Here is a 25,259-nt window from a genome sequence, read left to right on the forward strand (position 1 = left end):
GCTGTGTTGAATAGAAGTCATTAAAACAGTCATCTTTGTCTTGTTCCTCATCTTAGAGGAAAAGCTTTTAATCCTTCGCTGTTGAGTATAATGTTAGCTGAGGGCTTTTCATATATGGCCTTTGTTATGTTGTGTACCTTCCTTCTATTCCTAGTTTTTGAGGAATTTTACTGACACTTTGTTTTCTTTTTGTTTTTTTTTTTGAGATGGAATCTTGCTCTGTCGCCCAGGCTTGAGTGCAGTGGTGCGATCTCAGCTCACTGCAAGCTCCATCTCCCGGGTTCACTCCATTCTCCTGCCTCAGCCTCCTGAGTAGCTGGGACTACAGGCACCCGCCCCCATGCCTGGCTAATTTCTTTTTGTATTAGTAGAGATGGGGTTTCACTGTTAGCCAGGATGGTCTCAATCTGCTGACCTCGTGATCTCCCTGCCTCAGCCTCCCAAAGTGCTGGGATTACAGGCTTGAGCCACCGTGCCTGGCCTGACACTTTGTTTTTAAAGTAAAAAACAAATTGCAGAGTAGTATGTATGGTATGATAACAGAACGAAACAAAATGGAATATGCATACCTGGGGGGAAACTGGAAAAACAAACAATAACCTGGTAATATTGCTGTCCCATTTCTCTCTCGATGGGGGAAAAGTTAACGCATTTATGCCCAGTGTTCTGTTGTTGGAACGCTAAGCTTGTGGGAGTTACTTATATCCTACTGCTCAAGGTTGTCACCGAGGTCTGATTTTTCACAAAAAAAATTTGCAACCTCTGGCATAAATGGGTTAAGAGAGGACAGGTGTTCAGGGAAGGGTGTTTCTATACATTTCTGGGTTTGAATATTTTAAAACAAATGCATAGTTTTATAATCAGAAAAAAAGACACACAAGATTCCTTAACTAGAAAATTATAGGTTCTTATATATATATATTAATGTGGTCTTTCTTAAACATTTTTAGGTTTCACTGAATGCAAAATGACGAAATCTAGCCCTTTGAAAATAACATTGTTTTTAGAAGAGGACAAATCCTTAAAAGTAACATCAGACCCAAAGGTTGAGCAGAAAATTGGTTGGTTTTTATTTTTTATTTATTATTAACTTTGCACATACTATAGAAGCACATATTCAAATTGAGAGTGTCTCTGTTTTTTTAATTAAATCAGAATATACTGTAGCTTCTACCAAGATGTGGTACTGTTAACAGTTACTGCTAGCTCACAGGCATCTGTGAAAGTGTGGTTAAGACCCTCACTGACTTTCACAGAGATAGGAAAGGTGCTGCACTCCCACAGTCTGTACTGGTAGAGCGGTGTTTCAGGGAAAAACTCTCTGGGACCGTGTTTTCCTCTGTTTTCACACCACCACAACAATCATCAACACAGAAGACTTTTGTGACCAGTTCAATTCAACTCAATTCTGACACTAGCTACATGGAGGTAGTGTCAGATTCCACAGGTTGGGGACTCAGTCACCAAGACTGCCTCCTCTCCTTCAGATACTAGTTGCAAGTCCAGGCCTCTCAAACTTTTTTTTTTTTTTTTAAGACAGAGTCTCACTCCATCACCCAGGCTAGAGTACAGTGGCATGATCTTGGCTTACTGCAACCTCCACCTCCCAGGTTCAAGCGATTCTCCTGCCTCAGCCTCCTGGGACTACAGGCGCGCACCCCCAAACCTGGCTAATTTTTGTATTTTTAGTAGAGACGGGGTTTCACCATATTGGCCAGGCTGGTCTCGAACTCCTGACCTCGTGATCCACCTGCCTTGTCCTCCCAAAGTGCTGGGATTACAGGCATGAGCCACCACACCTGGCCCAGGCCTCTTAAACTTCTAACCGACCAGCTTCAAGCTGAGGTTTCTGTGACCCCCCTCTTTAGCTTTGATTAATTGGCTCACAGAACTCTGGGAAATACTATGTTTACTGCTTTATTATAAAGGATATGGGTGAGGTATAGGGAAAGGGGCAGGGAGCTTCCATTGCCTTCCCTGGGTACCACCCTCCAGGAACCTCCACTTGTTCAGTTATCCAGAAGCTCCCTGAACCCAGTTCTCTTTGTTTTCACTGGAAGCTTCATAAAGCCAGCATTCCCTCCCCCAGGGTATGAGGGTGGATCTTCTCTGGTGGGGAGTGGGGGGTCTTCTTAAGAACCACATCGAGAAAGATGGGAGATGATTAGAGACCTGCCTTGGGGCAGGTAAAAGGAGGGCAGGAGAGTTCTGTTTCCTATGAGGCCTAACACACCCAACATTATAATGAAAGACAGTAACTAGGGATATGGCCGTTATGAACGAGGAATCATGGACAAAAACCAGTATATATCATAATACCACAAGGTGTTAGCGCCCTGAAGGTTATTATCGAACCCTGCCCTAAGTGACATTAATATTTTCCTATTATTGACTGCTGTGTGAAAGGGTAGCTCTCAACAATAGAAAAAGTCATTTGAGAGAATATTTTTTGAAAGTCTGAAGTCTTTGGCTATTATTCTACATTTGAGTTCTTAATGCTCTTACTGAAACACAAAGTATTAAATCAGTTTTGATAGACCCAATATTCATTTCTTTTTTTTTCTTTTTTTTCCTGAGACAGAGTTTCGCTCTTGTCACTCAGGCTAGAGTGCAATGGCACCATCTGGGCTCACTGCAACCTCTGCCTCCTGTGTTCAAATAATTCTCCTGTCTCAGCTTCCTGAGTAGCTGGGATTACAGACACTTATCACCATGCCTGGCTAATTTTTTTTTGTATTTTTAGTAGAGATGGGGTTTCGCCATGTTGGCCAGACTTGTCTCGAACTCCTGACTTCAGTTGATCTGCCCGCCTTGGCCTCCCGAAGTGCTGGGATTACCAATATTCATTTCTTAGACAGTGTTATTGAAACTGAAGATTATCTTGGTTTCATTTATTAGTAGTATTTGCTTATTTTTCTTTTTAGGAGGTGCTTTTTTAAGGCATTTTTCCTACTTAGTAAGAATACAAATATTAAATTTTCTTTGTTATGCCTTTAATTCTTAAATGTCTGAGTCACAGTATCCACCTATTGAAATATTTTTCAGACGTGATACGTGAAATTGAGATGAGTGTGGATAATGATGATGATATCAATAGTTCAAAAGTAATTAATGACATCTTCAGTGATGTCCTAGAGGAAGGTGAACTAGATGTGGAGAAGAGCCAAGAGGAGATGGATCAAGCATTAGCAGAAAGCAGCGAAGAACAGGAAGATGCACTGAATATCTCCTCAATGTCTTTACTTGCACCGTTGGCACAAACAGTTGGTGTGGTAAGTCCAGAGGTAAGAGAAGGCTAACTAAACAGGCCCAGGACATAAGTAAACTAAGTAGTTTCATATCTCCCCTTTCTCTTGTTGACAGATGGGCATTTGGCTCTGTAGCCAAGGGGGTTTTGCAAACCTCTTGTCAGTTCTCTTAAAAGAAACCTTAAAACTCTTGAGTGGTTTCCTTTTGACCTTAGATGAAATCCAGATAGTAACATGGCTTAAAAGGCCACATTTGGGCTCAGCTTTTGGCTCTGCCATTTACTGACTGTTTATTGGTCAGGTTATTTAACCTCTCTATGCCACCATTTCCTCTTCTGTTAAATGAGGTTATTCATAATACCTATATTGTGGAGTTGATGTGAACATTGTTGTGTTAGTATATCAGTATTTAGCTCCGAACACATATAACTAACATTTATTTTCATCTAACTACTGTTATTAGCTTTCACCCTCAATTGAGTAACTGCAACTCTGGGAATTGATTCAACTAGAATTTTTTTTTTTTTTTAAGTATAAGTTTCAGCTGTCTTTGTAGTTTTATTTATTCTTTTATGTGTTAGGAACTTAGTTTGCTTTGTTTTTATGATTAATCAATCAACTTACTGGAGTTTTTTCTTAATGGAGAATTCATTTATTTTTTTTTTCACACAATAAAATGAATTATCATTTAGGATCAATGTTATTTATCCATAAAATCCACTAATATCTGATGTGTTTTCCCACAGAGTTTAGTGTCCACACCTAGACTGGAATTGAAAGACACCAGCAGAAGTGATGAAAGTCCAAAACCAGGAAAATTCCAAAGAACTCGTGTCCCTCGGGCTGAATCTGGTGATAGCCTTGGTTCTGAAGATCGTGATCTTCTTTACAGGTAAGAACATTTCTGGAAGGCATTCACTCACTAAGGGTCATGGTTTAGATGGACATAAGTCGTGTTATAATTTATAATTATAATGTTATTAATAATTCATCTGTATAAAAGTTTGGAATAACTTTTATTAGCCTCTCTTTCACCAAATGAGAGTTCCATTCTGTTGTGAAATATTCTGCTGACATGTTCAATATCAGTGTCAAATTCTGCTGATATATTCAATAAAGGATAGTGCTCAGTGTGTTGCTGGATTTCTAATAGAATGTAACTTACCTCCTGAAGCATTGATGCATATAGATCTCAAAGATTCAAAGAAACAGAACGTCCGTCAATAAAGCAGGTGATTGTTCGGAAGGAAGATGTTACTTCAAAACTGGATGAAAAAAATAATGCCTTTCCTTGTCAAGTTAATATCAAACAGAAAATGCAGGTATGTACTTCTGTGGAAAGGGGATTTGGAATGTTTCTTGTACTAGGCTGTGAGCTTTGTGAGGACAAGGGCCCAGCTTTACTCATCTCTGAACCCTGAGTGGCCAGAATAGTGTCTGATGCATAGAAGCTCAGTAAATCACATTTGAATTCAATTTATTTTTGAAAAGGTACTCATTTTGAAAAGTTGGAAACTTCTTTGATATTGCTGAAATATTTATTTTTAAACAGGTTTTTCATAAATATCCTTAAAGTATAACTCTTAATTGGGTAATGATGTAGTGGGAAATTTGTTATGCACTTCAAGGTTTTTTTGTGCTAAGGAGCATTTTTTTTTTAAGACACCGCTTTGCTCTTTGTTGCCCATGTTGGATTATAATGGCGTGACCTTGGCTGACTGCAACCTCTGCCTCCTGGGTTCAAGCAATTCTCCTGCCTCAGCCTCCCAAGTAGCTGGGATTACAGCCATGCACCCCACACCCGGCTAATTTTTGTATTTTTAGTAGAAATGGGGTTTCACTATGTTGGTCAGGCCAGACTCGAACTCTTGACCTTAGGTGATCCACCCACCTCAGCCTCCCAAAGTGCTAGGATTATAGGCATGAGCCAGCATGCCTGGCTTTTTAAAAAATTTTAATTATGAAAGAAAATAGAGATGGAGTGTCACCGTGTTGTCCAGACTGATCTCACACTCCTGGGCTCCAGTGATTCTTGTGCTTTGGACTCCCAAAGTGCTGGGATTATAGGTGTGAGCCACCATGCCTGGCCCTAAGGAAGCATATTTAAAAAGCGTAATTGTAATGTAAATAAAATGAATCAAATACTTTATAAATTTCTATCTTGTTGGACATAACCCCAATTTTAACTTTAATAAATATGAATTGGAAGTTTTTTCATAAGGAATAATATTTATAGCTTAATTATTGTAACATGCTAAATGTTTTTGGTGCATAGTGTAGAAACTTGAGCAGTGAAACTAACATTTTGACTTTATCGTCTGGAAATTCTAGAAACTATCCAATCAAGTTAGTCAGAATTAAAGTTTAAAGTGAAAATAATGGTTTAAAATATGTATATTTTTTCTCCTCTCATTGGTTTTCCTAGGAACTCAATAATGAAATAAATATGCAACAGACAGTGATCTATCAAGCTAGCCAGGCTCTTAACTGCTGTGTTGATGAAGAGCATGGAAAAGGATCCCTAGAAGAAGCTGAAGCAGAAAGACTTCTTCTAATTGCAAGTATGTGTGATGTACTTGAAAGAACTCCAACAAATTTCTAACCAGGGAAAACTCATTTTGATATTTAGAAATCTTTAAGTTTAGAGAAAGGGCTTTTCCTAGTCATCTGTTCCAGTGGATCTATTTTTTGTTCTTGTTTTTATAAGGTTTAAGAACTCTATGTAAAACAAATTGTAGTTTGCATGAAAGGTAAAAGCAACTGAAATGCATTTGAAGAAATGCAGTTGTGCAGATTGAATGAATGAATGGATGAATGAATGAATCTCTATATATACACATGTACACATACATTCTCTCTCTCTCTGTCTCCCCCTCCCTTCCGTTATCAATAAATAGCTAAAACAACTGTGAATTTTGCTGTGTGCATATATGTGGTGATGATGGGGCATGTTGGGTTGGACCACACATGAAAACTAGCTGAAAGTTGATTTATTAAATCATAAGGACTTGGTATAGATGAGCAATCAAGGTTTTCCCCATCCACCTATCATCTGTTTTATAAAGATAGTGTTACTGATTTCGTCTTTATGTGTTATGTACAGTTTCCACATCAGTACACTTTTTTGAATTTGCTCTCATTAGAAACAGTTACAATTTTAATATTTGGAATATTGCACGTTTCACATAGCTGAGAAGAGAACACTTTTGATTGACGAATTGAATAAATTGAAGAACGAAGGACCTCAGAGGAAGAATAAGGCTAGTCCTGTATCCCAAAGTGAATTTATGCCATCCAAAGGATCAGTTACTTTGTCAGAAATCCGCTTGCCTCTAAAAGCAGATTTTGTCTGCAGTACGATTCAGAAACCAGGTATGGTGGTGATTTTTCTAGATTGTGTGTTAAATTATGAACCTCACCTAGATTGAATTGTACAGGATAGAAACAAGTAAATCATGCATAACAATGCAAAGTTTGTATCTTTGGCCTTTAGGTCCTTTTATCAAGATTTAATAAAAATAACTAAGGGAAAGCTTCAGACATATATGGGGATACCAGTCTACACAATAATGGGCATTGCTCTTACTCAAAGTTTGAATATAAAGTTTTATTAAATGTGGGATATGGTTTTTATAGTTCTTTTTAAAATTTTATTTGTGTGGAACATTCTTTTTGAAGGGAAGGAGGGCTAGACACAGGTGAGAAATAAATTTCAGGTATAGGGAAAGTAAACAGAGAGAAAGGCTTGAGCATTTTTGTAGGAATAAGGTAACTTAGGTTCTAATTCTTGCTGTTATCTGATTTTAATGGGATGTGGCCAGAAATTTATTGGTAATTTAGTATGCGTCTTGAGGTACGTGGTTATTAATGACAAATAGTGAAGAAATAGTTTATGTTTTTATTATAATTTATCTCTGAGTAACTTTTATAGAAATATAGTGTTTTAATCTCAGTTTTGAAATAACAAACCATAATTTGCCCTTTTGAGATATATACTATTAGTTAAGAATTAAGGGTCATTAGGTAAAATTCAAAATCAGCAGAAATTGAGGAATGTGGAGTGAAATTATTTCAATTTACATAATAAGGAGAGACTTTGATGATGCTTATTTCAGGATTATACTGCCTACTTAAGTCTTATTTAGCTTTCTGTGTCTGGAAAGTTGATTTTAGTAATTTAAAAAATAAATTGTATATAAATCAGTTCAGTATTCCTTTATTTCTTTAGTATTCCAGAATGCTGATTAGCTAAATCTGATTTTGCTTGTGCTTATTGTGTAATGTGATTATTTCTGGCAGATGCAGCAAATTACTATTACTTAATTATACTAAAAGCAGGAGCTGAAAATATGGTAGCCACACCATTAGCAAGTACTTCAAACTCTCTTAACGGTGATGCTCTGACATTCACTACTACATTTACTCTGTAAGTAAATCAGGGTTTTGATGATTCAAACGCATTTTTCTTTTTATAGAGTTGATATAGTCTAAAGCATTCAGGTGGCGTTTATAATCTTTGAAATGCATTATGCACGTTCTTTTTATATTGACAGATAACCCATCTTTAAATCTGTTGCTTTAACTCATATGTGTCTATCTTTTCTTTTGTTGAGTAGCATCTTTTTTCCATGTGACTGTAGGTATTGCATATTTTGAAATGATACATATATTAAACCTGGACCATAGATTTTTAACATATGCCTTAAATCTCATAATGTACTTAACATTCATTCTTAATGAAAATACATTTATATTTAGTGAAACATTTATTTTTAAATAAGAGTCAAAATGCAGTTTGAAAAATAATTACTATTATTATTGAAGATTGTGAATTATGAAATACTGAGGAAAATATTTTGGACTTGCATTATAGGAAAAAAATAGACTTCTTAACAGTTTTTACTGTCTTTAAAGACATAGACATAGTAGATACCTTTACTCTCAGAGTCTTGTAAGAGTATTTGTAGCATCATTTTTAATGGTGTGATTGAGGTTTTCTCTCAAGGTTTGATTTAATGCTTTATTTTTCCAGGCAAGATGTATCCAATGACTTTGAAATAAATATTGAAGTTTACAGCTTGGTAAGCTGATAAAGCCTTCTAAAATAATGAAGAGTATAGTTTTCTTAACAGTATCAGATTACAAATTAATTGTGTTTTGGGTTTGTGTGTAGGTGCAAAAGAAAGATCCCTCAGGCCTTGATAAGAAGAAAAAAACATCCAAGTCCAAGGTGAGAATTAAAGAAACCCAGTAAAAATATTTTCATCAGAAGTAGTAGATGTCATCATACCAGTTTTAATTTATGTACAACTTTTAATGATTATGAAGTTTTTGGATCAGTTTCACGTTCCAATTTGTAATTACTATGTTAAATAGGTATGAATACTGAAAATAAACTGTGAGTGATCATGATTCTCAGTATGAGTTCCTGATACACTTGGGCTAGATAATTCTATTTTCTCTACATTTACTTGGCAACTTTTATAACTGCTTAAAACTTTTCTCAAGACTTTTCCCTGAGCTCTCTTCTCTCTGTGTTCTCTAAACTAGTACTTAGGAATTATGCTGTCACTTTACAGGCATAAGGTTGCTTTCCAGCCTTCCCAGGCTGTGTTCTTTTCTTCGTTTCTTATGTCATCATTTTAAAACTTTTTTCTTTAGCTCTAACAAAAAAGGACTGACAGTAAAAGAAAGTCTTATCAGGGACTCAAGTGTAATGTATTCATATTTAAGAATTAATTACTCAAGGACTCAAGTATAATATATTCATATTTAAGAATTAATTCTTTTTTTGAGATGGAGTCTCGCTCTGTTGCCCAGGCTAGAGTGCAGTGACACAATCTCGGCTCACTGCAACCTCTGTCTCCTGGGTTCAAGCGATTCTCCTGCCTCAGCCTCCCATGTAGCTGGAACTACAGGTGCATGCCACCACACCCAGCTAATTTGTCACATTTTTAGCAGAGAGGGGGTTTCACTATGTTAGCCAGGGTGGTCTCAATCTCTTGACTTCATGATCCGCCCGCCTCAGCCTCCCAAAATGTTGGGATTACAGGCGTGAGCCACTGCACCCGGCCAAGAATTAATTATTTTCTATGTAGGAATTTCTCAAGGTTGGATAGTTTTACATTCTGAGACATAATGTTTGATAAGAAATATATATAGTAAGTTATATTTTCTTTTAGGCTATTACTCCAAAGCGACTCCTCACTTCTATAACCACAGTAAGTAGAATTTTTGAGAAATTGAGCTCCCTTGAGAAATCTTCATCTTACACATAACAATTTTAAATTGGTTAATCATTTCTGAACCTTGAGCACTGTGGAAAATTTTAACATGTACTAATGGGAGAAAATCTCTGTAATTTATGTAGGAAAAGTGTTTTCTGAAATGTAGTTCTTATTGTGTTAAAAGAGATGAGTGATTCATGTTTAAATCTTGGTATCAAATAAGGGAAATAACTTATGTTTCTTTTTCACACCTGTTTTTTTTTAGAAAAGCAACATTGCTTCTTCAGGTGAGTGTATCTTGAACTATTTGAAACTTTAGAATAAGGTAAGGAATTAAGCACTTGCGTATTTACATATGTATAGGCCATCTTGATTTATGAATGTTTACCTTGATCTCCTTTGGAATAATATTTTCTATGTGGGTTTCTTAGTTACAAGATTACTGGCCAGAGTAGCATGCAGTTTGGTTGCACCTTTGTTAGGTACCACCATAGAGGCACCAGTCATCATGTTATTCAGCTCTAGCAGCAGGTAGCATTACTCTTTACCTCAACTCCTATTGTTGTATAGATTTGTTTTGTGCTATCCATACTGCAGATTTTACTTCTTTTGGCTTTACTGATCATAACTGGCATTGTATCATGTCAGAAATGCATCTTTCTAGTTCACTGGGAACTAGAATGCCGCCAAGCCAGGAAAGGCCTTCATTAGAATGACTTTAGGCCTACCTTTTTCCAAAAGGAATTAGGATGAAGCTGGTTTCACTTGCTTCCTTTAGGCTATTGGTCTTTCTTCTCTGTGGCACAAGAGAGTTACTAAGAGACCTGTGCAGAGATAGTTTCTGCTGCTGATTTTGTCACCCTGCATTGTAACTAGCGCTGAAGTCTTTTCCAAGGTTTTTGTCAGGAAGTTACTTTTTATGCATACATTTTTAGGTCTATGTCTTTAAAAACACATCCATCCCAATTATTAAGGAGTGCTTGTACCTCCCTTAAATTAATAGTTTTCGTTCATTAGGAAAAAGTTGACTTTTTCCCCCATATTTAAAGATGAAGGAAAATGAGGCAGTTTTTTTTTTTTTCTCTGTGGCAGCTTAATTTCATTCTACCAGGGTGGGGTGAGGAATTGTTACTTATACTTAACAAAAGTCATTCTGAAGTAAACTTAATTTCCTCGTTCTTCACAGTCATGGCCAGTCCAGGAGGTCTCAATGCTGTGCGAACCAGCAACTTCGCGCTTGTCGGATCTTACATATTATCATTGTCTTCAGTGGGAAATACTAAGTTTGTTCTGGACAAGGTAATCCAACTTTATTTGTAAGGGTGTGGTTTTTTTTTTAATCTTAGAAAAATTAGGTCAATAGAAATGCCACAATGCTTTTAGGTATTTGAAATATTTGACTGAAAATGTATGTTCTTAGAATTGCACATTTTTGCTAGGTATGAGTGTACCTAAATGATTTTTTTTTTTTGGTATTGGAAGTATGTCTCCATTTTAATAGTTAGAACTTCAGTGAATGTTTTTTTATTCTAAGTATCACTTCTGACTAAGAAGTATTACTTCCTGCATTTAGATGTTAAGTTTATAATTTTAAAACATAATATCTTGCCTATTTCCATTTCTGTGGGGTTTTTTTTTTTTTTTTTGAGACAAAGTCTCACTCTGTCACCCAGGTTGGAGTGCAGTGGCCTGATCATTGTTGACTGCAGCCTCAGCCTCGTGGGCTCCCACCTTAGCCTTCCAAATAGCTGGGACTACAGGCGTGTGATACCATGCCCGGCTAATTTTTTTGTATTTTTTTGTAGGGATGTGGTTTCATCATGTTGGCTCGGCTGGTCTCGAACTCCTGGGCTCTGGCCATCTGTCTGCCTTGGCCTCCCAAAGTCGTGGGATTATAGGTGTGAGCCACATTGCCCGGCCAGCCTATTTGAACCTATATTTAGAAATGAGCAATATTTTATGAATTTAGTTTTGACAAGATAGTGAAAGGTAGATTAACCTCTTAGAAAAGTACTTATGAGGCCGGGCGCGGTGGCTCAAGCCTGTAATCCCAGCACTTCGGGAGGCCGAGACGGGTGGATCACGAGGTCAGGAGATCGAGACCATCCTGGCTAACACGGTGAAACCCCGTCTCTACTAAAAAATACAAAAAAAAACTAGCCGGGCGAGGTGGCGGGCGCCTGTAGTCCCAGCTACTCGGGAGGCTGAGGCAGGAGAATGGCGTAAACCCGGGAGGCGGAGCTTGCAGTGAGCTGAGATCCGGCCACTGCACTCCAGCCCCGGCGACAGAGTGAGACTCTGCCTCAAAAAAAAAAAAAAAAAAAAAAAAAAAAAAAAAAAAAAAAAAAAAAAAAAAAAAAAAAAAAGAAAAGTACTTATGAATCTAAGAGATTTCCTTCTCATACTTCCCTTTCATATTAGAAGCTTCAAAAATCAGATCTGTGTTAATATCACTATTGAGTCCTTTTTCATCAGGACTATTTTAAGGAGTGAGACTAACTAGAGGCAAATTTTATTTCTTAGGTTGACTTCTGTATGATACAGTGATAATTTATATTATCAAATGAGATTTCTGTAGTGAGAATATAGAGTTGAAGAAGTATAAAAACTAGGAGCCCCGGTTTCTAGTATTTACCCTTAGTGATTTACTCTTCGACATTGAGCAAAGTCACCTCATTTCTCTAGGGTCTTGTTTTCCAGTACAGAATATTAAGTTAGCCTGAAACAATCTAAAATTGAATGAAATGCTTTCTTTTAGTTGATGGACAAAAAGCAGACTGTATTTGAAGTTTTAATTACTATTAATGCATAAATGTATTTTAACAAGTTAATTTTAAAATTTTTTGTAACTTTTTATTTAGTAATTCAGCTACTTTAACCAGTTGAGTGATCCTGGATCTTTTTCTCTCTGTCTTTTATTTTGTCTGTTTTAGATAAATTATGATGTAAGAGAGCAAGAGCTACTGGGCTATTTGTTTCAGGAAAAGGTTGCCATTATTTTCTTTGCTTGAAACTAATGAGCTTAAAAATCAATCCTTAATTTTTGATCTACATATATTTGTTTTACTATCTTTTTGTTTACTCTGAATAATTAAGGCCATTATGTACATTATTCTATCATGAGACTCTTATAGATGGGTGTCTTTTTCTCCACTCTCATAATACTTTAAAGCCTTCTTTGAAAGTTTTCTATTTTTTCAATGCATGTTTGGTGTTTTGGTCTTTTTACATATTCTCTCTTATAGTTCATTAAAATCCTGGATTCACTTCAATATTGATTTTTCTAGGAACAGTTAGAATACCAAATTATTAACTATATGTAAAACTAAAAAATTATTCAATATTTTTGACCTCCTGTATACTGGAAGAGCTATTGGTGATGTTTTAAATAAAAGCAGAATTTTTTTTTTTTTTTTTTTTTTTTTGAGACAGTTTTGCTCTGTCACCCAGGCTGGAGTGCATTGGCTTGATCTCGGCTCACTGCAACCTTCGCCTCCTGGGTTCAAGTGATTCTCCTGCCTCAGCCTTTCAGGTAGCTGGGATTACAGGTGCCCGCCACCACACCTGGCTAATTTTTGTATTTTTAGTAGAGGCAGGGTTTCACCATATTGGCCAGGTTGCTCTTGAACTCCTGACCTCAAGTGATCAGCCCGCCTTGGCCCCCCAAAGTGCTGGGATTATGGGTGTGAACACTGTGCCTGGCCAAAAGTAGAAAATTTTTATGGTCTTAATTGGCTAATAGATATTTTGCTATATACATGACCCTTTGCTTGTTAATTTTGAAATTATAATACATTTAAGACTAAAATTATACTGAATATAATAATACATTTTGAAAAACTTTTTGGCCGGGCGCGGTGGCTCAAGCCTGTAATCCCAGCACTTTGGGAGGCCGAGACGGGCGGATCACGAGGTCAGGAGATCGAGACCATCCTGGCTAACACGGTGAAACCCCGTCTCTACTAAAAAACACAAAAAACTAGCCGGGCGAGGTGGTGGGCGCCTGTAGTCCCAGCTACTCGGAGGCTGAGGCAGGAGAATGGCATAAACCCGGGAGGCGGAGCTTGCAGTGAGCTGAGAACCGGCCACTGCACTCCAGCCCGGGCAACAGAGCGAGACTCCGTCTCAAAAAAAAAAAAAAAAAAAAAAAAAAAAAAAAAAAAAAAAAAAAAAAAAAAAAAAAAGAAAAACTTTTTAAAGTTTTTTTTTGTTTGTTTTGTAACGGAGTCTCACTCTGTCACCCAAGCCGGAGTTCAGTGGCGCGATCTCAGCTCACTACAGCCTCTGTCTCCTGGGTTCAAGCAATTCTCATGCCTCAGCCTCCTGAGTAGCTGGGATTACAGGTGTGCACCACTATGCCCAGATAATTTTTGTATTTTTAGTAGAGACGGGGTTTCGCCATGTTACCCAGGCTAGTCTCGAACTCCCAACCTCAGGCAATCTGCCTGCCTAGTCTCGCAAAGTGCTGGGATTGCAGGATTGAGCCACTGCACCCAGCTAAAAATGTTTAATATTCTTGTAAAGGTCAGTTGCAAACATTGTCTGGGTTAAAGAGATGCTAGTTAACAAAATGCTGGATGGTATTTTTTATTTTAAATTCTTAAAATAGGATTTGCAAATTAGATAACCATAAGAATTGGGATTTTATGAACTGTATTTTTTTACTCAGTATTGTCACATAGCCAGTTTCTACATATGTAAGAGTTTTCATTAATCTGTAAAATGAAAGAAATTTCAATGACATATCTTAAATATAGACTGTTCTTTTAAAAACTTTTTTGGCTGCCATTTTAAATCAAAATGTCACATTTACAAATTAAAATTAAATTTTATTCCCATTCACTTTACTTCTTTGAATTTATAACTTAAATAGCCAACCACATGATCGAATACAAAATCAAACCACTCAATTTAATTTGTTGTGTCTTTTACTCTTAAGACTCTTTCTCAGTCAGATACAGTACGATTTAGAAGTAAAATCTGAAACAAATTTTGTGCTTTTCTGAGTGAGGAGGGGAAGCAAATATTTGCTCCAATTGCCTAGATTTGATGTAGGAGAATATTTAAAATAGTTAAGTTTAAATGGTCTTGAAGTTGGTGGGAAAAATGTAAGACCGTCTAGACTCATGTAATAATCCTACTTAATTGTCACTGAAAGAGAGTATACATGTCTTTCCTGTCTTGTATCAGATACTGTCAGTACATGGCAGTCTTGGTTTATTTTACTGGTGCCTTGACCAGTAATACAACAATCACAGGGGTTATCTGTGAGGTCCTTTCAGAATGGAATTTCTGTTGAGGTTAATCCAGTTGGTTTGCTCTACAGATTTAGGACACCACTGTCAGTGGATTTCCATCTTATTTGAGGCTATTCAGATCTGACTTAAAGCCTGGCATCCTGGAATTTAAATTACAAATCTCAGTGAGTCATACTTTCAAACCCTTTCTTTGAACAGGGAATCCAAAACAGTCATAGTTTTATTATCCTATTATAGATAAAGGGAGAAGGATGTCCCACAGTTCCTCTTCTGACTTAAAGGAACCTCATAGATATTTATACCTTTTAGGAAGTAGAAATGTCAATTTGAATATTATTAGAGCAAACAATTTTGAAGTAAAACAACCAATTAGGATTATAGAGTTTTGGGATTGAAGAAAATGGTTAGGCATTCTAGTATGTCCTAAACTATCCAGTTTATGCCTGTTGGCCTTGTGTAATTATTAATGGTGCCCCTTTCACCCTCAAAAATATCCCAGCGTATAACACATTACACAGTCTCCCTGGTTGTAGGTTGTTTTACAGCTCTTAACATAATCTTTGAAGTATGGATGTCTTAAAAGACTCCTTTGTTAAACACAAAACAGAATAGGATCATACATTTTCACACAAGTCTCCCTCCACACTCAACTAGGGGGAGGGGTAGTTGATGGTTTTGTGAATATTTTCAATTTACTTCTTTATCAGGACAAGTTTCTAACCAAAAATATTGTCTACTTTTCCTCAGCTGTAGAGTAAGAGGGCACGTTTTCTTCTCATCGTTCTGATTTTTGTTATCAGTAGCATGCTCTGTGCTAAACAATGGAATTCCGTTAAATAACATTGAGAGGAAAGAGCCTAAGGAACTTAAAACTCACTGTAAGGAAAAGCGAAAAGGGAATTTTTACAAAATAGGATTGTGAGGCATATGATGTTTTGGTTCTACATTGTGGATCGGTTTCAAATTTGGGCAGTTGGAGATTCGTCTCATGAAACTTGTCTATTGAAATGTATACGTTTTGTCTTAGAATTTCCCCCTTTAAGTTATCTTTGCTATGTTAGAGGATCAAATCGTTGGAAACTAATTATAGTAAAAACTCAAATTTAGACTTAACTAAGATTAATCCAGTTGGGATGGCATTCTTTTTCCCTGGGTAATAGGAATGACACTTCAATCTTCCTATCTTGACTGAGAAGTCAACATTACTTTAGATATCTGTCTATCAGTCAATCAATCATATGTATATGTATGTTACCATTTTATTCTTGATTTCAGGGACAAATCATTGATGGAAGCAATCCAGGCCTTGTATAATCAAAAGACTAGCAGTTGGTGTTTATCTTTTCTCTTCAAGACTTGGGTGTTAGCAGCTTTATAGATAAGGGCAGTTCTGATCATAAACCCATTTACACAAAACAGGAGTTAGCCTATCCCTTCTCCCTTAAATTCTGGTTCTCACTTTATTTCCTTGCTAATAATTGTCCCTTGTGACTTTTCTTTTCTTTTTTCCCCCCAGAATAGGGCACTTTTATCCGAGTTAAAAACTTGTTCAGGTTGGGCACTGTGGTTCACACCTACAATCCCAACACTTCGGGAGGCCACAGTGGGAGGATCGCTTAAAGCCAGAAGTTCAATATCAGCCTGAGCAACTTAGATGATGAAAAAAGTTGTTTTTCATCAAAGAATGAAAAAATATTAGCTGGGGGTGGCAGTAAGCACCTGTAGCCCTAGCTATTCAGAAGGGTGAGATGGGGGAATTGCTTGAGCCCAGAAGTTCAGAAGTTCAAGACTGCATTGAGCTATGAGCATGCCACTGCACTTCAGCCTGAGTGACAGAGTGAGATCTTGTTTTGGAAAACAATAACAAAAAACAAACTTGTTCAGGCAGATATCCTTTGTCTTCATTGATTTTCTTAATGGTTTCTGGGAATTCATCTCCCATCTCATTTGGTAGAATCTGCTTCTCCTGTTGTACCTTGACATTTCTAAAGCCTCTTTCTAAAATTATCAAACCATCCTTTGCTGGCATTAAATTTTCCAGTTGAAGATCCTTTACCTTCCTTTAATCCTATATTAGAGTCTATAGGTATGCCTTTCTTATAGCAATCCTGAACTCAACATAAAAACTGTATTTTCAATATAAGGTCAAAAGGTATTTCACAAAAACATCGTTATATTTGTTTACATTTCTCTTGACTGAATGGCACCATGTATACAGTCTGTGTAAGTTATAGAAAACGTTTGCCAACTCCTACTCTACCATTTTGTTATTTGTTTTCTATTTATTTCATCTGTTCTTTGCCGATTTGTTTTTCCTTTCCTGCCTTCTTCTGGATTAATTGAGTATTTTGGTAATCCTTTTTAATTTCCTCATTTGGATTTTTTAGCTATAATTACCTGGTTTTTTTTTTTTTTTTTTTTTTTTTTTGTTAAGTCGTTGCTAGGAAATAATGTATGCATTCTTACCTTATTAAAGTCTGCTTTGAAATACTGTTACACCACTTCACGTACGTTACAATATGAGCCTCACAACAATATAGTTCATTTTCCCATCCCAATATATTTTACTTCTTTGTCATAAACCACACAATGCACTGTTGTTACTTGTTCTTTAATCAGTTTTTTTCTTTTTTAAGAGATGGGGTCTTGCTATGTTTTCCAGGCTGGCCGTGAAGTCCTGGACTCAAGCCATCCACCTGCCTTGCCTCCCAAAGTGCTGGGGTTACAGGTGTGAACCACTGTGCCCAGCCTCTTGAATCAATTTTTAAAAGAAATTTTAAGATATAATTTTATAAATTGGCCCTTATATTTACCATTCTGGTGTTCTTCCTTCTTGTACATTCAGAATTCCACCTGAGATTGTTGTCCTGTCAAGAAGAAAGAACTGTCTTTATTATTTCTTGTAATATAGGTCTGCTGGGAATGAAATCTCTAGGTTTTGTTTGTTCAGAAATGTTTTTATATTGCCTCAATTTCTGAAGGATATTGTCACTGGGACTGCTAAGTTGACAGGTTTTTATTTTTTCACTTCTTTAAAGATGTTAATTTATTGTTTATGGCTTCAATTGTTTTAATAAGAGTCAGCCAGCCATCATTCTTTTCTGCTTTTTTATTTTGCGTTTTTAATGGTTTGATTTTAATGTGCCTATGTGTAGTTTTCTTTGTATTTATCCTGTTTGGTTTCACTGAGCTTTATGATCTGCAGTTAGTTGTTTTATAAGTCTTAGCAAATACTCAGCCATTATCTCTTAAAGATATTTCTTCTGCCTTGCTCTCTCCTTTCTGAAACTCCAGTTAATGTAGACTGTTGACTATTTTTCTACAGGTCTGTGACATTCTTTTTGGTTTTCATTTAATTCTTTTTTCTTTGTGCTTCATTTTTGATGGTTTCTATTTATCAGTTCTTCAAGTTCACCTGTTTTTTTCCTGATGTGATCTAGTCTGTGAAGCCTAGCCAATGAATTTTTAAATTCAGACTTTTTTTTAGTTCTGAAATTTTCATTTGGATCTTTTTTTACGGTTTCAATTTCTCTGCTGAAGTTCTCCATTTTCTCACTAATTTTTTCTCTATCTTTTCGTCTAAATATTTTAATGTTGTATAAATGTTTTTGTTTTCTAATTCTAACATTTAGATAATCTGTGGATCTGCTATTGACAGGATTTTTTTCCCTTGATAAGTTCCATGTTTTCCTACTTTTTCACATGTCTTGTAATTTTTTAATTGTAGGCCAGATACTATATTATAAAAGAACAGTAGAGACTGAAATAGGTAATACCTTGCTCTTTTGTCTTTCAGACAGTGTGGATTAGAGACTGGTCTCTTACGTAATCAGAAACTGAGCTGAAGTTAGGCTATGAATAGATTTGGTTCAAGTTTTGTTTTAAATGCTTTGAGAATGGTTTCAGGCCCCACCTTTGAGCAGAACTTTGAGATCTAAGTACTGCATGTCTACAAGATTTCTCTCTGCTTTTTAGACATATCTTCAACCATCACTTCTCAGCAAAATTCCTGTTGGGGAGAATTGGCGGGTAGGGAGAGCTAGCTTTGCCTCTGCTTCTTGAGCTGCCTGTCTACCTCAGCCCATGCTCAACCATTGAAGGCTCAACTGGTTTCTCTTTTTCCCTGCAAAATTTGTTGCTTATGGCAAGGTTGCTCCTCTGCTAAGTTGCTAAGAATATTTTCTTACATGTTTAGGTGCCTTTTCTCTAAAAATACTTCTTTTTGGCCAGGCATGGTGGCTTATACCTGTAATCCCAGTACTTTGAGAGGCCGAGGCGGCTGGATCACTTGAGGTCAGGAGTTCAAGACCTGCCTGATCAACATGATGAAACCCCATCTCTATTAAAAATACAAAAATTAGCCAGGTGTCGTCGTGCGTACCTGTAACCCCAGGATTACAAGAGAGGCTGAGGCATGAGAATCACTTGAACCTGGGAGGCTGAGGTGCGAGAATTGCTTGAACCTGGGAGGCGGAGGTTGCAGTGAGCCAAGATCATGCCACTGCCTCCTGGGTAACAGAATGAGACTCTGTCTCAAAAACAAAAACAAAACAAAAAAACACTTGTTTTTGATGTGTAAAAATGACATGCATGAAAAAATCACCTATAGCAACAGAAAGCGTATCATTGGTTTCCTGGAGATGGGAATAGAGGGAGGCAGGATTATGGGAGGGAGCTTTGGGGGGTGATGAAAATATTCATTATTATGATTGTGGTCAAGGTTTCATGGGTTATAATATACATATATCAAAATTCATCAAACCCTACATTTAAATATGTTCAATTTATTGTACTCAATGTAGTTGTAAAAAGATTATGTTCAGTTAATTATAGATACCTTAAGTGTAGCATTCAGTGAGTTTTAACAAATGAATACACCTATATAACCAATACCTAGTCAAGATAAGGGACATTTCCATCACTCCCATCTAGTCAATCCCAACCTCTACAGGCAACCATTCTTCTCATCTCTGTTTTCACCATAGATTTGTTTTGCTTGTTCTTGAACTTCATTTATTGTTTTTAATTTTTTTTTTATCTTTTAAAAAAGAAAATAGAGATAGGGAGTCTCGCTATGTTGCCCAGGCTCGTCTTGAACTCCTGAGCTCAAGCGATCCTCCTGCCTCAGCCTCCCAAAGTGCGGGGATTATCATATGTGAGCCACCATACCTGGGCTTGAACTTCATTTAAATGGAATCAAAGAATGTGTACTCTTTTGAATCTAATTTCTTTTGCTCAACATGTTTTTAAGATTTATTCATGCTGCTGTTTATGTTAGTAGTTCATTGTTTTCAAAAAATAATGTATTGAAATGAAATTCATGTGACCAAAGTAACAATTTTAAGGTAAATAATTCAGTGGCATTTAGTACATTCACAGTGTTGTGCAAAATACCTCTGTCTAATTTGAAATATTTTTATGTCTCTAAAAGTAAAAAGTCTTACTCATTAAGCAGTCTTTGCCCATCTTCCCTCCCCCCGAACCCCGGACAACCATCAATCTGCATTTGGTTTCTATGGATATATCTATTCTGTATATTTCATATAAATAAAATCATCATACAATATGTAACTTTTTCTGTCTGGCTTATTTCCCTTAGAGTAATGTTTCAGAAGTATATCCATGATGTAGCATGTATTAGAACTTCATTTCTTTTTATGGATGAATAATATTCTTTATATGTATATACAGCATTTCATTTATCTGTTCATTCATTGATAGATATTTGGGCTGTTTCCGCATTTTGGCTATTGTGAATAGAGCTACTTTGAACATGTGTGTGCATGATTTGTTTTCAGTTCTTTTGTACATATACATAGGAACAGAATTGTGGGATCATATGATAATTATTTTTAGGAACCACCAAACTCTTTTTCAAAGCATCTACACTATTTGATATTTCTACCAGTAATGTGGGTTCCCATTTTCCTACATCTTTGCCATTGTCTATTTTCTGTTTGTTTTATTTTTAAATTATAACCATCCTAGTGGGTGTGAAGTGGTTCCTCATTGTAGGTTTGATTTGAATTTCTCTAATGACTGTTGATGTTAGATGTCTTTTCATGTGCTTATTGGAAGATAAAATGTGTATCTTTGAAGAAATGTCCATTGAAGTCCTTTGCCAAATTTTTAGTCTGGTTTGTTTGAGTTGTTTTAGTTGGGTTGTCTTTTTGTTACTGAGTTGTAAGAGTTTTCTTTGTATATTCTGGATATTATCAGATATATAATTTACAAATATTTCAAACCATTCCATAGACTGTCTTTTCACTTTCTTGATAAAGTGCTTTGATGTGCAAAGGTTTATAATTTTTTTTATCGTGGTAAATAATACATAGTATTTATCTTTTGAAGAAATTTTTAAGTATACAGTGAAGTATTGTAAACTGTAAACATTATGTTATATAGCAGATCTATAGAATTTTCATTTTGCATGACTGAAATTCTATACTCATGGAACTGCAGCTCCTCATATTCTCCTCCCCAGTCCCTGGCAGCCACCACTCTAGTTTCTGCTTCTATGAGATTGTCTACTTTACAGATTTCATATGTTACTTTTCTTTTTTTTTTTTTTTTGAGGTAGAGTCTCACTCAGTCGCGCAGGCTGCAGTGCAGTGGTGCGATCTTGGCTCACTGCAAGCTCCGCCTCCCAGGTTCATGCCATTCTCCTGCCTCAGCCTCCCAAGTAGTTGGGACTACAGGTGCCCGCCGCCACACCCGGCTAATTTTTTGCATTTTTAGTAGAGACGGGGTTTCACTGTGTTAGCCAGAATGGTCTCGATCTCCTGACCTCGTGATCTGCCCACCTCGGCCTCCCAAAGTGCTGGGATTTTAGGCATAAGCCACCGCGCCCGGCCCACATGTTGCTTTTCAGCCTTTTGGATAAGATCAAATGTAGATACTTCATGATAAGTGGAGTCGTGTAGTGTTTTTCTTTCTCTGACTAGCTTATTTCATTTAGCATAATGTGCTTAAAGTTTGTTTATGTTGTAGCATATGACAGGATCTCCTTTTTTTATGCTAAAGAATATTTCATTGTGTGTATGTACCACATTTTTTTGGTCTCTTCATTTATTGATGGGCACTTAGATTATTTCCATCTCTTAGCTATTGTGAATAATGCTGCAATGAACGTAAGAGTGCAGATAGCACTTCAAGAACCCAGTTTCAATCCTTTTGATAAATACCTGGAAGTGGGATTGCTGGGTTATATGGTAGTTTTATTTTTTCATTTTTTTGTGGAACCTCTGTAATGAAAAGTTTTTAATTTTGGTTAAGTCTAATTTATCTATTTTTTTCCTCATGTTGTTTGTGCCTTTGGTATCATCTGAAAATCCATTGCTAAATCCATGATCACAAAGCTTTACCTCTATGTTTTTTTTCTAAGAGTTTTATTTTTAAATGTTTTTCGAGACAGAGTTTCATTCTTGTTGCCTAGGCTGGAGTGCAATGGCACGATCTTGGCTCACTGCAACCTCTGCCTCTGGGTTCAAGTGATTCTCCTGCCTCAGCCTCCCAAGCAGCTGGGATTACAGGCATGCACCACCACGCTGGCTAGTTTTTGTATTTTTAGTAGAGACGGGATTTCACTATGTTGAAGGTGAAATCCCTTCAAGGTCAGGCTGGTCTTGAACTCCTAACCTCAGGCGGTCCACCCGCCTCAGCCTCCCAAAGTGCTGGGATTACAGGCGTGAGCCACCACGCCTGGCCTTTCTAAGAGTTTTATAATTTTAGCTCTCGTACTTAGGATATTATCCACTTGGGTTTAATTTTTATAAATGGTATGAGGTGGAGGTCCACCATGACTCTTGGTGCATGTGGATATCTAATTTTCTCCGCACCATTTTGTGGAAAGGCTGCTCTTCGCTTTAAATGATCTTGGCATCCTTGTCAAAAATCAGTTGGCCATAAGATGCGTCGGTTTATATCTGGTCTCTCAATTCCATTTCCTTTGTCCATATGTCTATTCTGATGCCAGCACCACACTGGTTTGTTTGGTTTTGTTTCTTTGAGACAAGATTTTGGCCTTTGCCCAGGCCAGAGTGCAGTGCCATGATCATAGCTCACTGCAACCTTGAACTTTTGGATTCAAGCGATCTTCCTGCCTCAGCCTTCCAAGTAGCTGGGACTACAGACATGTGCCACCACACCTGGCTAATTTTTTCATGTTTAATAGAGACGAGGTCTTGCTATGTTACCCAGGCTGGTCTTGAGCTCCTGCGTTTGAGTGATCCCCCCTCCTTGGCCTTCCAAAGTGCTGGGATTACAGGCATGAACTACCATGTCCAGCCAGCCCACACTGCTTTGATTACCAAAGTTTTGAATTACGTTCTGAAATTGGGAAATATGATTCCTTCACCTTTGTTGTTAATTTTCAAGATTGATTTGGTTGTTTGGGGTCTCTTGCAATTGCATATGAATTCAAGGACTGGCTTTTCCATATCTGCAGTTTATTGTTCTTTATTGCTGGATGGTATTGTATGCTGTGAATTTACAGGTTGGTTTATCCAGTCTTTTACTGAGTATATTCTCCTGTTGATGGAGATAAACCCAAGTATTGTCTTCTGTTTTCTTTCTCACATTAACTTGAGACTTAGGGAGAGACTGCTTTACCTTGAATGAATTTATTCTTCAAAAGTATTTGTTGATAAGGAACCAATGGCTTTTTGGCCATGCCTTTTATATTCCAACTTTAGAAAACACTGTGTTTTCAAGTTATGATATTCTCTGTTCATGATTTATACATGATTTATTAAGAAAAATCACACTTTGAACCTGTTTTGCAAATAATTTACCTGTTTTGTTTGCAGGTCCCCTTTTTATCTTCTTTGGAAGGTCATATTTACCTAAAAATAAAATGTCAAGTGAATTCCAGTGTTGAAGAAAGAGGGTTTCTAGTAAGTAACATCACAGTCTTTAACTTTCTTTTTTCCATTTTGTGAAATATGGACTTGTTTCCCATAGGAATGAAATCCTTTGTGATTAAGTGATAAGTTGGTTCAGTAAAGATTTGTTGCATGTCCTTTATATGCCAATCACTGTGCTGCTGTTGGAATGTAAAAGACCACAAAAAATAATTCCTCTACTCATGAGCTTTTAGTTTAGAAGAGAGAAATACAAATAAATAGACAAGCACAATGTAATACTCTAGGAGGAGAAAACGGTGCATCGGTGTCAATTGGTGGGACATTAGGTCTTGACTGTGGGTGGAGTGGGATAAAGGGAACTGCTGAGAGAAGTAATTTCTAAACTGAGTAAGTTAATCAGGGAGAAAGGGGAGAAGTACTCTAGATAGGGGGAGAATGTACAGTGGCTTGAAGGGCCCTTCTTTGTCACTCCTACCCAAAGAAAAGAAGGATGACACATGCAGACAGTGGAAGGTATTTCAGGATAGCTAGAGCTTAGAGTTTGAGTGAATGCATGTGATTGGCGGGTGGGGAATGAGGAGGAAAGTGTGGTTAGGGAAATGGGACAAGAGTTCAAGGGCCTTTTAAAGAATTTGGACTTTATCCTGGAGTCAGTGAGTTGCCCTTATAGGATTTTAAGTGGAAGAAATTATTCAACTTGGGTTTGAGAAAATCATTCTGACCAATGTGGAAAGCAGATTGGAGAATGACAACCCCAAAGAAGATTAGTCAGTTTCCACCGATGTGGGAAATTTTAATGAGTTAAGTTTTACATGATTTGAATTTTAGATGCCTGGAAACGTGTGAAAGTTCTGGGTTTGGAGCTCAAGACAGACATTTAGTAGAGGTAAAGATGTGGATATCTGCAGCATGGGGAAGCCCAAGGCAAGTGAGGGAAGCAGAGCCAACTCACTGGAGGAGTGCTAGCATTGAAAAGACGGATAGAAGGAGAGAAGTCTCAGAGGAGACTGCAGGGAGAGAAACGGAGAATCTAGCATCATGGTTGCCAATAGAAGAGAACATTGAAAGGAGGGAGTGGTTAAGTTAGATAGATTCTGTAAGGACTGTAGGACTTATTATCGGGTGATCATTCTGGCGCAGGTGAGGGCAGATGCTAGACTGCAAATGGGTCCAGAGTGAGTGGGAGATGAGGAATGAGCACAGGAGCTTGGAAACTCTTGGAAACACTTTGGCAGTGAAGGAGTAAGGAGAGAAGAGTGTTGTGCTTGCAGAGGTATGTAGGTTGAAAGGAGGATTTTGTCAACATTTTGTTAAGATGGGAGAGACATAAGCAGCTTTAAATGTAGATGGGTAGTTTCTTATAGGGCCAAAGAGATTGAAGATAGAGGCCATGGAGGACCTGAACTAGGGCTTATGGGGTAATTCATAGAGCAAGATCATGAGAATGGGGAGAATTAAGCCCAAGCCACAGTTCATGGATTTATTTGATACAGAATTACAGTTTTCTCATGATGCGAGGAAGAAAGTATGTGTGTAGAACGCATAGAAGATTGTGAGTATGGTACAAGAAGTGGAGAAAATCCAGTTGCTTTGGTGTTCTCTATGAAGCAAGAACTGGAATGATGCAAGGGATGTTACAAGTCAGTTTGTAACTGCTGTCAA

General features: G+C 37.1%; 1 protein-coding gene across 4 annotated transcripts in view; it reads left to right on the forward strand.

The window, feature by feature from the left end:
* Nucleotides 1–25,259, forward strand: part of ANLN (anillin actin binding protein) — a 70,402-nt gene that overhangs the window by 27,001 nt on the left and 18,142 nt on the right. Inside the window, exons 9-21 of one of the 4 annotated variants that reach the window (XM_010361134.2) lie at nucleotides 951–1,061; nucleotides 3,046–3,284; nucleotides 3,995–4,140; nucleotides 4,423–4,570; nucleotides 5,674–5,809; nucleotides 6,438–6,620; nucleotides 7,548–7,674; nucleotides 8,281–8,329; nucleotides 8,422–8,478; nucleotides 9,431–9,469; nucleotides 9,741–9,762; nucleotides 10,662–10,774; nucleotides 23,541–23,627. In XM_010361134.2, coding sequence (XP_010359436.1) covers nucleotides 951–1,061; nucleotides 3,046–3,284; nucleotides 3,995–4,140; nucleotides 4,423–4,570; nucleotides 5,674–5,809; nucleotides 6,438–6,620; nucleotides 7,548–7,674; nucleotides 8,281–8,329; nucleotides 8,422–8,478; nucleotides 9,431–9,469; nucleotides 9,741–9,762; nucleotides 10,662–10,774; nucleotides 23,541–23,627 — 1,457 coding nt within the window. Of the gene's footprint in view, nucleotides 1–950; nucleotides 1,062–3,045; nucleotides 3,285–3,994; nucleotides 4,141–4,422; nucleotides 4,571–5,673; nucleotides 5,810–6,437; nucleotides 6,621–7,547; nucleotides 7,675–8,280; nucleotides 8,330–8,421; nucleotides 8,479–9,430; nucleotides 9,470–9,740; nucleotides 9,763–10,661; nucleotides 10,775–18,963; nucleotides 19,022–23,540; nucleotides 23,628–25,259 lie in introns of those variants that run through there. The other 3 variants (XM_030932550.1, XM_030932551.1, XM_010361135.2) reach the window with 3 other exon arrangements.

The sequence above is a fragment of the Rhinopithecus roxellana genome, chromosome 6 (genome assembly GCF_007565055.1).
Source record: "Rhinopithecus roxellana isolate Shanxi Qingling chromosome 6, ASM756505v1, whole genome shotgun sequence".
Lineage (NCBI taxonomy): Eukaryota > Metazoa > Chordata > Mammalia > Primates > Cercopithecidae > Rhinopithecus > Rhinopithecus roxellana.